At 40.5% G+C, this 13,933-nt stretch overlaps 1 protein-coding gene across 2 annotated transcripts in view; it reads right to left on the reverse strand.

Moving 5' to 3' along the window:
- scube3 (signal peptide, CUB domain, EGF-like 3) overlaps positions 1-13,933 on the reverse strand; it is a 73,842-nt gene that overhangs the window by 15,093 nt on the left and 44,816 nt on the right. The window contains exons 7-9 of one of the 2 annotated variants that reach the window (XM_080031070.1): positions 11,773-11,820; positions 5,360-5,476; positions 3,902-4,024 (exon numbers count right to left, since the gene is read on the reverse strand). In XM_080031070.1, coding sequence (XP_079887196.1) covers positions 3,902-4,024; positions 5,360-5,476; positions 11,773-11,820 — 288 coding nt within the window. The remainder of the gene's footprint in view (positions 1-3,901; positions 4,025-5,359; positions 5,477-11,772; positions 11,821-13,933) is intronic. The other variant, XM_080031071.1, reaches the window with a different exon arrangement.

The following is a 13,933-nucleotide window of genomic DNA, read 5'->3' on the forward strand; positions in this document are numbered from 1 at the left end:
TTTGATGAATTGATTATATTATTTAATTTAGTTATTTTTCAAGGACAGTAATTACTGTTTTTTTTTAACAAGCCAGGTTGGTGGTACGCTACACCCACAGCCAAACTGCACCTGTGTGAGTCACTCCCGGTGTGTGATAGCAGGACTAGCACGTTGCCTCAGCCACAGAAAAGTGTATGCCAAAAGCTGGTGATGACTTTCAGTGCAGGTAGGGAGAGACTGAGCTAGAGAAGAAAAATAAACTACTACTCATTCCACTACTTTTAACCGTAAGGTAATAATGCTGTATGCTATCTGTACTACATCATGTTCAAATGCGACTGGGTGAAATTTAAACTCGCACACTCTCAACAATATGGTGGCGGCCTCAAACAGCGTACTGCCCAAAAATGATTCACATATTCACAACATATTCACATATTCACGCTCGGCAACATCTTTCAAGTATCCTACAGCTGAACTCAGACAGTGAAGACAGTCATTGAGGTTAGAACTTGGCAGGCATGTTGAGCGTCAACAAGATGACAAAGTGCTGAGATTAAAAGCTTATTAAGTGATTAGTTTCCAAAAGAGCACGGAGGCTTTTGAGGGGAAGCACAGGTTGATGTTCAAAAGTGAAAAAGAAAAAAAAGATAGAAAGTTTTACTGATGCACATATGACTACTGAAACCTATTTCTTTGTTGTAAAAGTGGATTGATTTATCTAGATGGGACAAACATGTAAAGAATAACATCTTCCATGACCTGATGCTCTGGTTTACGGAGAAGTAAAAAGTAAGCACTTCTATTGATTCACTGTTTGTCCGCTCTGATGGCCTGGGGGACATTCATTACAGCAGCGGCAGATGCGTGCAAATGCTGTATGAGGCATTGCAAAAGTGATTGTTTTGAACATATAAAGCATTTTTAAGCGAAGCGTCTTGAAAACCCTCTGGTAACTAGGCGTGGCAACCGAGTTGTTGCAATAAGTGACGCCAGAAGTCAATCTGCAACTTATCATTATACCGTTGTTTGTGTTGTGCCTTGCTACAGAGTAAGATGAGCTAAAGACATGTGGGACTCTCCTGCAACCCTTATTTACCAGGCAGCCAAGGTGAAGTATGCAGTGGGTGGGCAGGAGAGAGAGAGAGACTACATCAGGAGGTGATGTACGTGCAGGGGACCATGGAAAGATGAAGTGGCTCACGCTGGAAAAATAACAAATCAAGAGTTTCCATCAATTATTCCTTGACTTTCTACTCTTCATCAATCTGCCCAGACATTTTGCACTGGACTGATCTGGATGTCAGAAGAACTCAATTCATCACTTTAACCCTCCACCATTGCTCAATGCAAATGTATAGGGTGGCGAATGAGCTTGATGGAAACTTAAGAAAAAGGCCACTATTGTTTTTACAGAGCAGATAAGAGCTCTATATCGTAGATGTTCCGTCATGGACTAAATGTGATGAGAATCTCTCTCCCTGAGTGCCCTCATATGGATCAGGAGAGGAGATTTTGGAGACTTTGGAGGGTGTTGAAGGTGCAGGAATGCTGACAGGGGGGCTCAGCAGACGTGCCCCGTCCTGACGTATGGGCCATGGTCCACTGACAGCAGGGAAACACCATGACTGTTTAAACCAAGATAACCCCCAGAGTTCAGTTTACACATCTCAACACCTCGGGGGAGACAGCAAGCGTCTACTTAAGTGTTACTGAACACCACCACCCGTCACCAGGCACAAGCACTTACTAACAAGACTAAAGTGCTGCTAGCTCTGGATTTATGCCCATAAGAAGAGATGCATGATGGGATCAGCCTATGAAAAACAGACTTATGGGCTGCGTTCCAATACCCGTACTATCTATTATTTAGTTTGGTAGAAAAAAGATTTAGGAAGTCCCGATTCTTGTGGCCAGATTAAGCATGGTTAGAAATACTCGGATGTCTACTACATCTGTCCGAGATTTTTAGTTTTGAAAACAGCATCCTATTTGGCCGATTCTGATCCACAATCCAGTGCGCACCGGGAGTGACGTCACATCGACAGAGCCTCCATATGAAAACTAACGGGGATGCGACGGATATAAAAGCAAGAGGCAAGATCAAGGCGCAATTTTATGATGAAATAAATAAGTAAAAGTATGTCCCAAGTGTATGCCTACTGCATGCTAACTTAATTCTTATTATGGTCAGATGTAGTATGTAGAATAGAAAAAAGTAAGAGTACGCGATTTTTCCTGATGATGTCATAATGATGTCATTAGGCGACATCTCGAGTTGTGCTTTGAGACTAAACATTTTTAGAAGATGGGGGTATTTATCAGGCAGACAGGTTCTCATAAATTAAACTATGGATTTAATCAATAAATAAATAACCATTAACAATACAATCTAAAAATCTAAAAGCTGTTTTTGTTAAATTGTCTAACTCAGATCCATGCAAATGAGCTTTAAATCCATGGTTACCCTGCCTTATTTGTAAAAGCATTGTTCAATCAAAGTAAAACAAGACACTATTGAGTTATGGGAAACGTGAGGATCCAGTGTTTTGGAGCTTTCCACATATAGGGACTGAAGTCTAGATATCACAGCCTTTGCTGCTTTGATTTTGATTAATACTTAATTAACTATTTGTTTAAATCTGTCTCTAGTGAGTCCTTTAACTTTATCGAAGGGCAATAACACATTCCAGGAGTGGCCCTTTAAAGACAGATGTGCATACTAACACAAAAGAGTTTGAGTTCTTCAAAAGCTCTATATAAAGTAAGTCTAATCTGTTATTATAAAAGCCCCAATAGCCAGAGGAGAAATCTTTAAAGAAGGCATGCTGCTGTAACTTTGCCCGGCTATCGTGTAGGTGAGGAGAGGATAAGGAGCAGACAGGTGACTCAGTAGTGTGGAGTGTGTGTGTGTGTGTGTGTGTGTGTGTGTGTGTTGTTGTTGTGAGAAAGAGTGAGAGAGATAGAGATAGAGAGAGAGTGCCTGTCAACACCTTACTCAACAGGAGGTGAGCTTTATCACGGTCCTTCTCTCCAGACAAAACAGCCAGCACCAAACAAGGACAACACTGTTCCAAAGCTGCCCCTGTGCACCCAAACAGCACAAGGCTGAGTTAGTTAAGGCATGTTGCCACAGACAACAGGCTGTGATTTACATTCCTACATGCACAGACCACATTTTCTCAGTTATCTGTGTTATTTTGTCAAAATAAACCATGCATTGTTTGACTCCGAGTAATGAGAGAAAGGCATCCCACCGAAAATAGATTTGTAGTGAAGAGAAAGTGGCTGCAAAGCACAGTGACAGTGTGCATTTCCACTGACCACATGAGATGTTTGTGTACTGTGTAAAGAACTGTGTGATTCAGTGCAGCATTTTATAAAGCCATTGCATGACATTGATGTGTACCAGGCTGGATATTGATTGACCACATCAATAAAGAAAAGAGAATTAAAAAATAGCATGTCATCTGTTTTTCCACTCCGACAGAGGCTGAGCTGAGCTCCGCAGTCCCAGCCTGTCTGTCTTCTTTCACCAGATGTTTCTGGAGTGGCTTGATTCATCCAAAAACCAGAGGGTTTCCAGTTGGAGCTCTAATTCCCCACACCTGTGATCGGCCATTACAACCCTTTTTTATTTGTTCTGAAGCAAGTCCTCCCAGCTCCCGCTGAGCGGTGGCGAATACCCCCGAATAGAAAGAAAGAAACAAGCAAGAGACGCCTGGTTTGGCCTCTCTGCAGGCTAGAAAAGGCTTTTCATCCAGGCTCCTAGAAGGTAATATGTGGTTTAACATTCTCTCTAATCAATCCGATCCACTTTCAATAAGAAAAGAAAAGTTGATGATATGCTTGCATGTTGTAGACAGCAGGAACACTAGTTTTATCTAAGTGGAAAAGGGGAGTCAAAAAGGTGACCTACCTTGACAGGTCCTCTCATTGGTCAGCAGCTTGTAGCCTTTCTTGCAGCTGCACTCAAAGCTGCCCACTGTGTTTCGACACACATGATCACACCCCCCATTGTTAAGACGGCACTCGTCAATATCTGCAAACAGAAATCGTTAAATCATCAAATGACCCATTACATCACAAAAGTACAAGAAGAGAAAAATTTTACTAAACACTGCAATATGTGCTTTTTTGTTTCTTTATTTTAAAGTTATTTGAATGTTTTTTGAATCTGAAAATAGAAGAACAAGGCTTTTAGTGCAGAACGATTCAAAGTGGGATGATCATGTGTTTGGTCGTTCTGTTATGACAGTCTTGCAGGGACTAGAAATGAGCTTGAGGGATTTCTTTTCTGGCCGTCACTAAGGCTAACATCAGTTTGTTTGTGGCTGAAATGGGATGCAGCTCTCGCACATTAAAGCCTCCTGGCAGTCAGGCCTCTAAATCACCATTGTCCATCTCCCTCCGATTACTCTGTTCTTTATTTCTGTAAGCAATATCCAATCGGTATATCATTCATCCATGCTTTTGATGGCGCTTTGCTTCGGCAAGTTTGGCAGCGGCTCTGATTAATTCTGAATCATCACAAATGAGGCGTCCATCTCTGGAGGGAGTCTTCATCATCTGGTTGAAATAAATGCATCCGAAACAGGATATAATAATCGTTTCCTTTAGCCCATCTTTTGTCTCAGTTCTTAAGAAGTGCCTGGCCTGCAGCGGGCTCCTGTCTTCTTGTGCCAGAGCTGCCTGGGTTTGTTTTCCTCTCAAAACCAAACTAATGTGAACCAATGTACTTGTATCAGAGTTGTTGATGTAACATCACCAGAGGTAGGAGGCAAAAGGATTTATATCCCAGCTTCTCTGGAAACACGGATTGTCCTCATAGTCTCCCAAGTTTGTCTTTTCTCCGACAGTGCCTTTGTTTTCTAATATAACTCAGATTTTTACTGTAAAGTTAGGAAATTACTTTATCAGACATTATATATATTTGAAAAAAACTTGCTACAGTATGCAGGCTGCTTGAGTTGAGGATGTTACATGCCAACACTCAGTAGGGAGGGATGATGGTAATGCAGTGGAAAAACTGTCAGAAAAAATAAATGCTGGCATTCTCAAAATATGCAGCTGTAAAAAGAATAAAATCATGTGAGATTGGTGGCACCGGTAAGAATGCAGACATTGTAAGAGCACTTCTGGGTTGCAAAACACAACAATAGTGTTGTTTAAAGAGACAATCCACCCAGCAGATTGGATAAAGGTGCTAAAAGGGAGGATGGGGACATCTTAAATAGCTTGATAACTATTCCTGTGAGCTCCAGAGTGAGAGACAGCGAGAAAAATAAGCTCCAATGTGGCTGGCAACGCGACGAGAGGGATTTTTAATGTGGTGACAGCTGGACAGTTGCACTTTGAATGGTGATGCTTGCTGTACCTTTGCAGGTCTTGCGATCGGGCTGCAGAGTGAAGCCAACGGGACAGCTGCAGCGGACTCCTGTCACTGAATCGTGACATGTGCTATCACAGCCGCCATTGTTCACTGCACAGGTCTCTGTGGGGAAACAAGCACTCACAGTCAGAAAAACCCCCCATAGAAAGAAAATACACAGTAGTAGATGCTGTCTTGACCTACTTACATATTTCTCCCTCCCCCATCAAAACAGCATTCATGCATACTGGTGGTATTAAATACAAAAAAAATAGAAAGCAACTTATCATATTCAGCATTAGTATTTTCTATTGTGTGTCACACAGGAGCAAGAAATAAGAAGCAGTGCAGGCTTATGAGTCCTCGGTATTACAGTGGAATTGAGTGGAAAGAGGAACGGAAAACCGTCCTAAATGCCGCAGCTGGATGGGATTATGACAGAGGGGATGGAGGAGATGCTTGTGAATAATAAAATGAGACACTTATTTAGAAATATTACAACCAACAAAGCCATACATAGAGGGTCTCGCACTTATTATCTATGCTGTGCAGGTGCGTGTTAAAGTGTAACAAATGTGTGCATGTTTGCTCGTCTTTGGTCAAGGTGAATTGCGACCTCTAAAAGTCCTTTGTGCTGTAGAACACCTGTCTCCCCCTCCATCAGGAGGAGGCACAGCTTTGACTTCCAGACAGATAAGGACAAGACTGCCACCCCTTTTTCTGGTTTTGACAAAACCTTCCAGGCATTTTGGGGATAAAAAAGCAATTTCAGCAGCAACCTGGCCCCTGCGTTGGCTCCGCTGATTTGAAAAAGGGAGGTAGTCGGTTTAGGACGGAAGAGCCGAGGTCTCCTCTCCAGACAGTGACAAATTTCCCTGAGATTTTAATTTTGAGCAACAACAGTACAGGAGAAATGTGTTATCGCATAAGGGAGACTAGTGTGTGCCTTAATAGCTTTTGGCAGCTTTATAGAAATCCTCAGAACAAGAAACAAAACAAACAAAAAAAAAAGCCTTTTGCAAAGTGGAACAATCACTTCAACTTTCTGTAAGGCAACTGGTCATCCACACAGCTCCTCACTTCTCCGTAATGGGCTGTAGGCTGGTGGCTGGCAGCGCCTCGAGCACAGCTGGGCTCGCCAAAGACTTCACACTGGCAAGGAGATGGCAGCTCACACGTGGCACTGAAGAGGGAATTCAGCAGCACTGTTTTGTTTTTTGTTTTTTTTTAACAGAAAACTTGGATCCCTTTTGGGAAACACCTAATCCTCTTCACTTAAATCTAAAATTGCACCGCCTGCAGCAGCTGTAAAGAAACTTTCCATAGCTCTACTTGAAAATTAAAAAAATGTAACTGTAGACTGGAATTATGCATCAAAGCAAAACAGGTGCTGACAATGATGTAATATTAGGTTTTATAGCGGTTTCATAGGCTACAGCTCAACACAGTTCAGTGGCTGCTGCTGCTGAAGGGGCAACATGATCACTACAAATGTCAGGTACACATTAACAGATACAATGAAAGCTAAGAATTAATAAGAAATGGATTGGAATTACCTAAATCAACATTGCAAACACTACAACAGAAAGGTGGGCTGTCTTAGGTTGCATGACTATTAACAACATTTCCCTATACTGTTTATTTTCTCCCAGTTGGTTTGTGGCTTCTATATGTTGACAAAGTTTTGATTTGTTTGCTATACGATGTCATATGAGACAGGTCTCTAGGTAAATTTAATCATAATGCTTTTTTCTTTTTCTTTGGCTGATGCTCATGCAGATTATTTGCTTTTAAAAGTCAACCTCTATTATAACAGAAGGGGAAAAAACCTTCCATTAACAACTGAAAATATGAATTTGTCATCAATAAAACACAACTTTGCTAGATTCAATACACTCAGGGCTTTGACAGCCATACTTGTTTTATTATTGAGCAGAAGCTCTATACACTCTGTAACTATAAAAGCTGAATTGTAATTTATTCATCAAATGCATTTGATTTGTCATGAATGCCATTTTAAACTTGCATATTATAGTCATTTATTTTCTTGTTATTCAGTGTTAAGAGTCTGGAATAGAGGATTTTTCCATCCTGTACCAGAAAAAGTTGAATACATTTCCAGGTAGATAATCTCAGCTAACTTTACACTGTAACGTGGTGTATATTACCGAGTCAGTTTGAGGACTTTGGGCATTATTTAGTTCAGTCCCTGTAGTTGGCATAACATAGGGATCTGGTGAGCCCCTGATCCTTTGCAGGCGAATTATAGCTCATAATGGAGTAGTGGGCAGAGGTGGGGGGCTTCCAGTTAATACCCTGTTCCCGACCCAGGCCTGAGTGCGTAACACTGCGGGTTCACATAATTGCAAAGTGCGAGGCAGAGACAGTTGGCAGACGAGACGATAAGAAAGTGTCAGGACATGCCCCTAAAAAACGCTTAGTCAGGCAGCCATCTCACCAAACTGTAATGATCATGTGTTCATGTGGGAGCAAAGAAATATTTTTTTGACTGGCTGGTTTTGTGAAGACGAGGGGAGAGACACATGCTCTGGTATGTGTGTGGGTTTGTGTGTTTTGGATGCACACCAGCCACATGTACAGTTCACAAGGTTGGGACCCACAATTACAGTAACAGTGGGCAGACTTTTTGTAAATATTCTTCTCCAATATGACGTCTAGGTCGTTTGGTATAATGTGGAGCCTCGACAGTATAAGTTTCATACAAGGAGGTTCAGACGGTGTATATAATCTTTTAACAGGAGCCCACAGGATTCCTAGCTGCAGCACTTCTTGACTTATAGATCAGAGCTGTTGACAAGCAACCCTCTAAGCAACTTGTCTTCAGCCATTTATGTCGATGGATGAGTGAACAGAATACATATAAAAAGGCACAAGGGCTTTAGTAGAAAATATTATAAAGAGTTATTCTTGACCAAACAGCAAACATGCAGCTGGAGTAAATTTAGAGTTGTTATCAGACATAAAAACAGACTAAAGCTCTGGGGTGAATGCTCTCTCAATAACATCAACCACACAATAAGATAATAAACCCAGTGTGAACAGTTCGGTAACGTGCTCTAGAGGTGCAACTGTTAAGAGTAAACCACAAAGCTAGTTTCAGTATAGGGACAGTTACACAGGAAATCAGGGGGATGAAATGATAAAGTAGAATGCAAAAATATGTCTCTTGCCCCTATAATGTTTCTATTTCAGAGGAAAAATAAATACAGAAACTAGGACACCAAATCTTTAAATAGGTCAGACTATTATATTTTAGCATGTGGGAAACTCGGTGCACACACACAGTAGTAACAACTTGTAACTTAAGAAACTATTGTTTCAGTCCTTACCTTGAACAGCTTACTCCTCTGAGAACAAGCTTCCTCCCTAAGTCTCCTACGTGGTATAATTAAATCGTAAATCTCTTTGAAGTACTGAGGTTTGATACATTCTCACAGATGTATGAGTTTATTCTTCCTGACGTATTTGCCATATCTATTGGAGCACGGCTCATCTTGAAATTTGGACTCAATAGCACTTATGATATTTATCGAAATGAAACAAAGTTGTAAGTCTATATTTTCCCACCCAAATGTGTCCCATTGTTCATTTTAATGCAACATTTTTGGCCACAGAATAGAATAAGACATTGGATTGGAAGTGCATGGATATATTCCCTGCAATCGATTGTTTTCACCATTTTAGAAGAAAAGATTACATGTGCCTGAAAAAGCTAGTTTTGAAGGATTCTGTGTTTTATCTTTTTGTGTAGCCGCGCTGAACACATTATTGGCTCATTCACTGGAGCTAATAGGCCGTGATGATGGAGTTTAGGAACACCACGGCCGAGTGTTTGAAACAGCCCAGGCTTAATTTCACCCATTTCAGTCGAATCAAAACACAAATAAAACCAAATTGTGCCTCTTAAAAGCCATCAGTTAAATTGATGGTGCTTTGGACGTTTGACAGGGTACTTGCACTTGTGCTAATACAAACTTATTCAGTAGATTAAACAAACTGCAGTAGAGAAAGTCTCTAAATCCTTTACTTAAAAGGTGCAGTGTGTAGAATTTGTTGGCATGTTTCAGAAAGACTTGGTAAAAATGTAATATAATCTTTATTTATTTATTTATTTATTATTCTTTCGGACAATTCCACACAATACACAATTTTCTCTTGCAAATATTCATACATCATACTTTGTGTTGTCCGAAGGGAGACGGAAGAAGCCAAAGGCTTATCAGGTCCCGCCCCCATTTTCATCAAATTCGGATTCAGATACACAGATTACTGTTACAAAATAAAAATAAAACAAACAAAAAACATTATTTTTTATATATATATAGCTATATATGTATATATATATATATACACACACATATATATATATCTATATATACATATACTTTTTTTTTAAGAATCTGCAGTCCAATACACAGTCAATTTTAATCTAATTGCTTCAGCTTTTAAAATCAGTTCAGCACAGTTCAGTTTTTCTGTGACAATGCCAAGTGTATAAAGTGTGAAGTGGCCTTGTATTTGGCCTGTTCCATTACTAAACTGGTAGTCTAAACACTTCTGCAAAAGTATTCCAAAACAAGTCTGTCTGCTGGCCTGTATTATTTGTTACAACATTGTAATGAAAGTGACATTGACATTGTGCTCAGGTTATTAGTCTGTAATTTTCAATAATTTTTGAAACATAATTTGCTTTGAAATTGCGCAAACTGCAACTCCCTGTGACAACTTCATCAAGTCCATTCCACAGCTTAATACCATTTACAGATATCGAAAAGGATTTAAGTGTGGTCCGTATATTTTTCTCAGTGAATTTACCTTTTCTTCTTAAATCATGCGAAACTTCTCTGTCTTCAAACATTGCTTGTAAACTGTTAGGAAGGCTTTTCTTTGAAGCCTTGTAAATAATTTGTACTGTGTGGTAATTTACCACATCACGTAATTTGAGAATTCTGCCTTCAATAAAAAAGTTATTAGTGTGTGCCCTGTAATTGGCTTGGTAAATAATTCGTATTGCTTTCTTTTGAAGAATCTCCAACGGGTGCAATGTACCTTTGTAAGTGTTTCCCCATATTTCAGCACAGTAATGCAGATGTGGGGAAACTAAACTCCAGTATAATACAAGCAAGGCCTTTTGATTGAAACAATGTTGTGCTTTCCAAAGTATAGAAATACTCCTGGCTATTTTGCCCCTGAGATGGCTAACTTGTGGTTTCCAGCTTAATTTATCGTCAATTATTACCCCTAGGACTTTGTGTTGCTTGACCCTTTGAATTTCAATCCCATTTACCTTGATTTTTACAGCGACATCTGATGCTCTCCTGCCAAACATCATGAATTTAGTTTTTTCTAAATTTAGTGATAACTTATTTCGGTTTAACCACCCATGTAACTTAGTCAATTCACTGTTTACGATCTCAACCATATTATTCAGATCTTTCCCCGAATAGAAGATGTTTGTGTCGTCCGCAAATAAAATCAACCTTAAGACTTTCGACACTTTATATATGTCATTTATATAAAGCAGGAATAATTTCGGCCCCAAGATTGACCCCTGAGGGACCCCACAAACAATATCTAAGCATGTCGATGTGAACTCCCCATAATTTCTATTACATTAGAATGAGCCTTTTAAATCTACATAGGAGCAGGGTGCGCCACAGTGGTGCACCGCCATGTGTGGGCAGTTGCACATTTTTATATAAAATGATAAAACACTTATAACAGATTTTTTTACGATTGAGCTATAACATACAGTACTATAGAATATATATCCAAAGAAATCTTCACCTTATCACTTGATATTGTGGAAAGACTAGCTTCTCATTGTATCACAAGTTTTTGTTCTGATAAATGGGAATCGGAAAAGTTACTACAGCTGTTCGTTAAATGTAGTTGAATGAAACGGACAATATTTTCCTCTGAATTGTAGTATCAGAAGCAGCATAAATTGAAATATTTAGGTACCCTAAAAACGACGTTGCTGAAATATCATAACCTAACCAAGCAAATGAACTTAGTTCCAACTTCCACCACTGTCAAACTGACTGCAAATAGGGAGATGATGCGGACAAAAAAATCTGCCAACATTAGATACAGTATGTGACTTTATATAATATTCATACTGCTGGTCAGAGGCTCCCTGTTTGCAGCTGTGTTTTCCAAAGGTGTGGTTTGAACCGGGCAGCCGTTGTTATTGAGAGGGCATTCACAGGAGGAAGAGGAAGGTGGGGGGAAGGTGGGCCAGAGGTGGAGGGTCAGAGGGATGATGCCCGAAGGGGAAGGGCCTGATCAGTGTCTAGGCTAGGGTTAGCATTAGCGTTAGCTTCCTCTACTCCCCACACCCACACCCACACCCCCCCACCCCCCCAGAGAGAGGAGTCAGAGGAACACATATTTACCATTGGGGAACAGCTGGGGGGCTGCCTGGGACTGGACACTCCTCTCCCCTGCATGCACGCGCACACCCACACACAAGCACACATTGTAAAAACACCACTTTAGTTCTCTGTACATGCCAGCATCCGCCAGTTATGTAAAATCATGAGCATGTGACAAGAACTAATCTGACTGTGGTATACTGTAAATCCACATTTTATCCCGTAGCTCCATAAAATGTTGCATGAATTTTGACAGCGACTTCCGGTTATTCCCTTCACTGAAGTGGCATCTGTGAGTATTATTCGCTTATTTTGGGAAATAAATTATGTGGAAACACCATAAATGGGAAAAACTGACCATACATCGCCTTCTACTAACAAGGGATGGTAGAATGACCTAAAGGAGTTGCCTCTGATAATGTACAGTACTGCTGACATTGTGGACATAGCAGTAGCAGACAAGTCCACTGTTTTAGTTGAATCTTCTTTTGGTAGGTGACGGAAACTGAGAAATTGCTGGTAAAAAAAATGTTGGTTCTTTTTTCAACATGCTTTTTAATCAATAAATTCAGTCCTGCTCGATGGCTAGCAGAACAGTGCAACTTGTCCCTGAACATTGCAGCTTAGCTCAGGTGTATTACAGCTATCTGAGGACACTTGTTCAGGTCTTTCTCCCATCATTACATCATAGTGTTCAAGGTGCATCAGGTTGTGCTCCCACATTATTTTTTTTCCAAAAAGGGAACAAAAGACGGCATTCGTACCATCCCAATAACTGTCACAGGCACTGACCCAGTGTAAGGAATAACAACACGTTGTGCCCATAATTCATGCAAGGTATCTTGGTGCTAGGAATATGGTGGATAGTCTGGATGAGAAGGTATCAAGTTCCTAAATCAAACAAAGTGTTAATGTCCATTTATGCCTGCAACTAACAACTGAGCAAACAGCAGTGTTTATTTTTTCAAATCCTAACAACAAACTGTTGATGACAGGTCCTCATCTTAAATGAAAGGGGTGACATCTCAAAGCAAAAGTGCATGCAGTCATGCAAATGAAGATTCCACACAGTGCAGGCAAAGTGCAGTTGGTGTTGTTTATGTGTGACATGAGGCTTTGGCTAGTTAGTATGAGCTGCTGCGAGCCTTGACAGACAGAGCGAGTGGTGGTTAGTGCTGCAAGCTGAAAGACAGGGACAGCCAGATTCATGTCCGTGCTTTATGGTGTCTTTTATGGTCAGATCATTTCAGGATTAATGTTGTTAGGCTTTTATGTCAAGTCTCCAAGCACTATCAGTGTGGCCCAGCTGTACAATTTATGTGCCATCCTTTCAATTTCAAATAATTTCAAAGAGTATTAGTCTGCTTTTGTTTTTACCAATAATGTATGTTGAAGCAACAAATCCTACAAGCCACATTTGTCTCATGAATCCCATTCTAAGGTCCATAGAGTGTGTATGAAGCTATACACCTAACAATAGGCACACATTTAGTATGCAGACCATAAACACTCACCCATGATAACAGCTAGGGGTGAAGGATGAAGGCTTTAAACACATCGATAAAATGGGGGGAAAGGTAATGGACCTTTTTTTCCCCTTTAAAATGTGGTGTTATTTAAAAAAAAACATTATTTCAGAGTTAAAGTAACTCCCAACTCCCTGTAATTAAAGCATATATTCTCTTTTAGGGTGCCAGACGAGGAAGCAGACGCTCACATCTGACAGTAACAGGCCAACACCACCAAGCATGCACAGTTTACATCGACAGAGCCACAGTTCCACCAACATGTCCAGAGCCCGGAAACAAGGATGTGAGAGGACAGAACGCTGTGAAACACATCCGAATGCACCAGCGTGAATACCCAGACCACCCGAAATAAGAGCACTGTGTGTTTATGTTCTGGGCATCCGCATGTACGTAGACTGCATGTGTTTACATGCATGTGATGCATGCATGCTGGATCTGCACTGTATGTTTTTGTCGTTGTTTGTATAGCTTTCTGTTTGTATTATAAAATGCATCTCCTGCTCTATTTCTATATATGTGTGTGTGTGTGTGTGTGTGTGTGTGTGTGTGTGTGTGTGTGTGTGTGTGTGTGTGTGTGTGTGTGTGTGTGTGTGTGTGTGTGTGTGTGTGTGTGTGGCATAGTGTGGCCAACTCTTCAGATGATTAAACTCCTG

Source organism: Ammodytes marinus (assembly GCF_949987685.1).
Source record: "Ammodytes marinus genome assembly, chromosome: 7".
Lineage (NCBI taxonomy): Eukaryota > Metazoa > Chordata > Actinopteri > Uranoscopiformes > Ammodytidae > Ammodytes > Ammodytes marinus.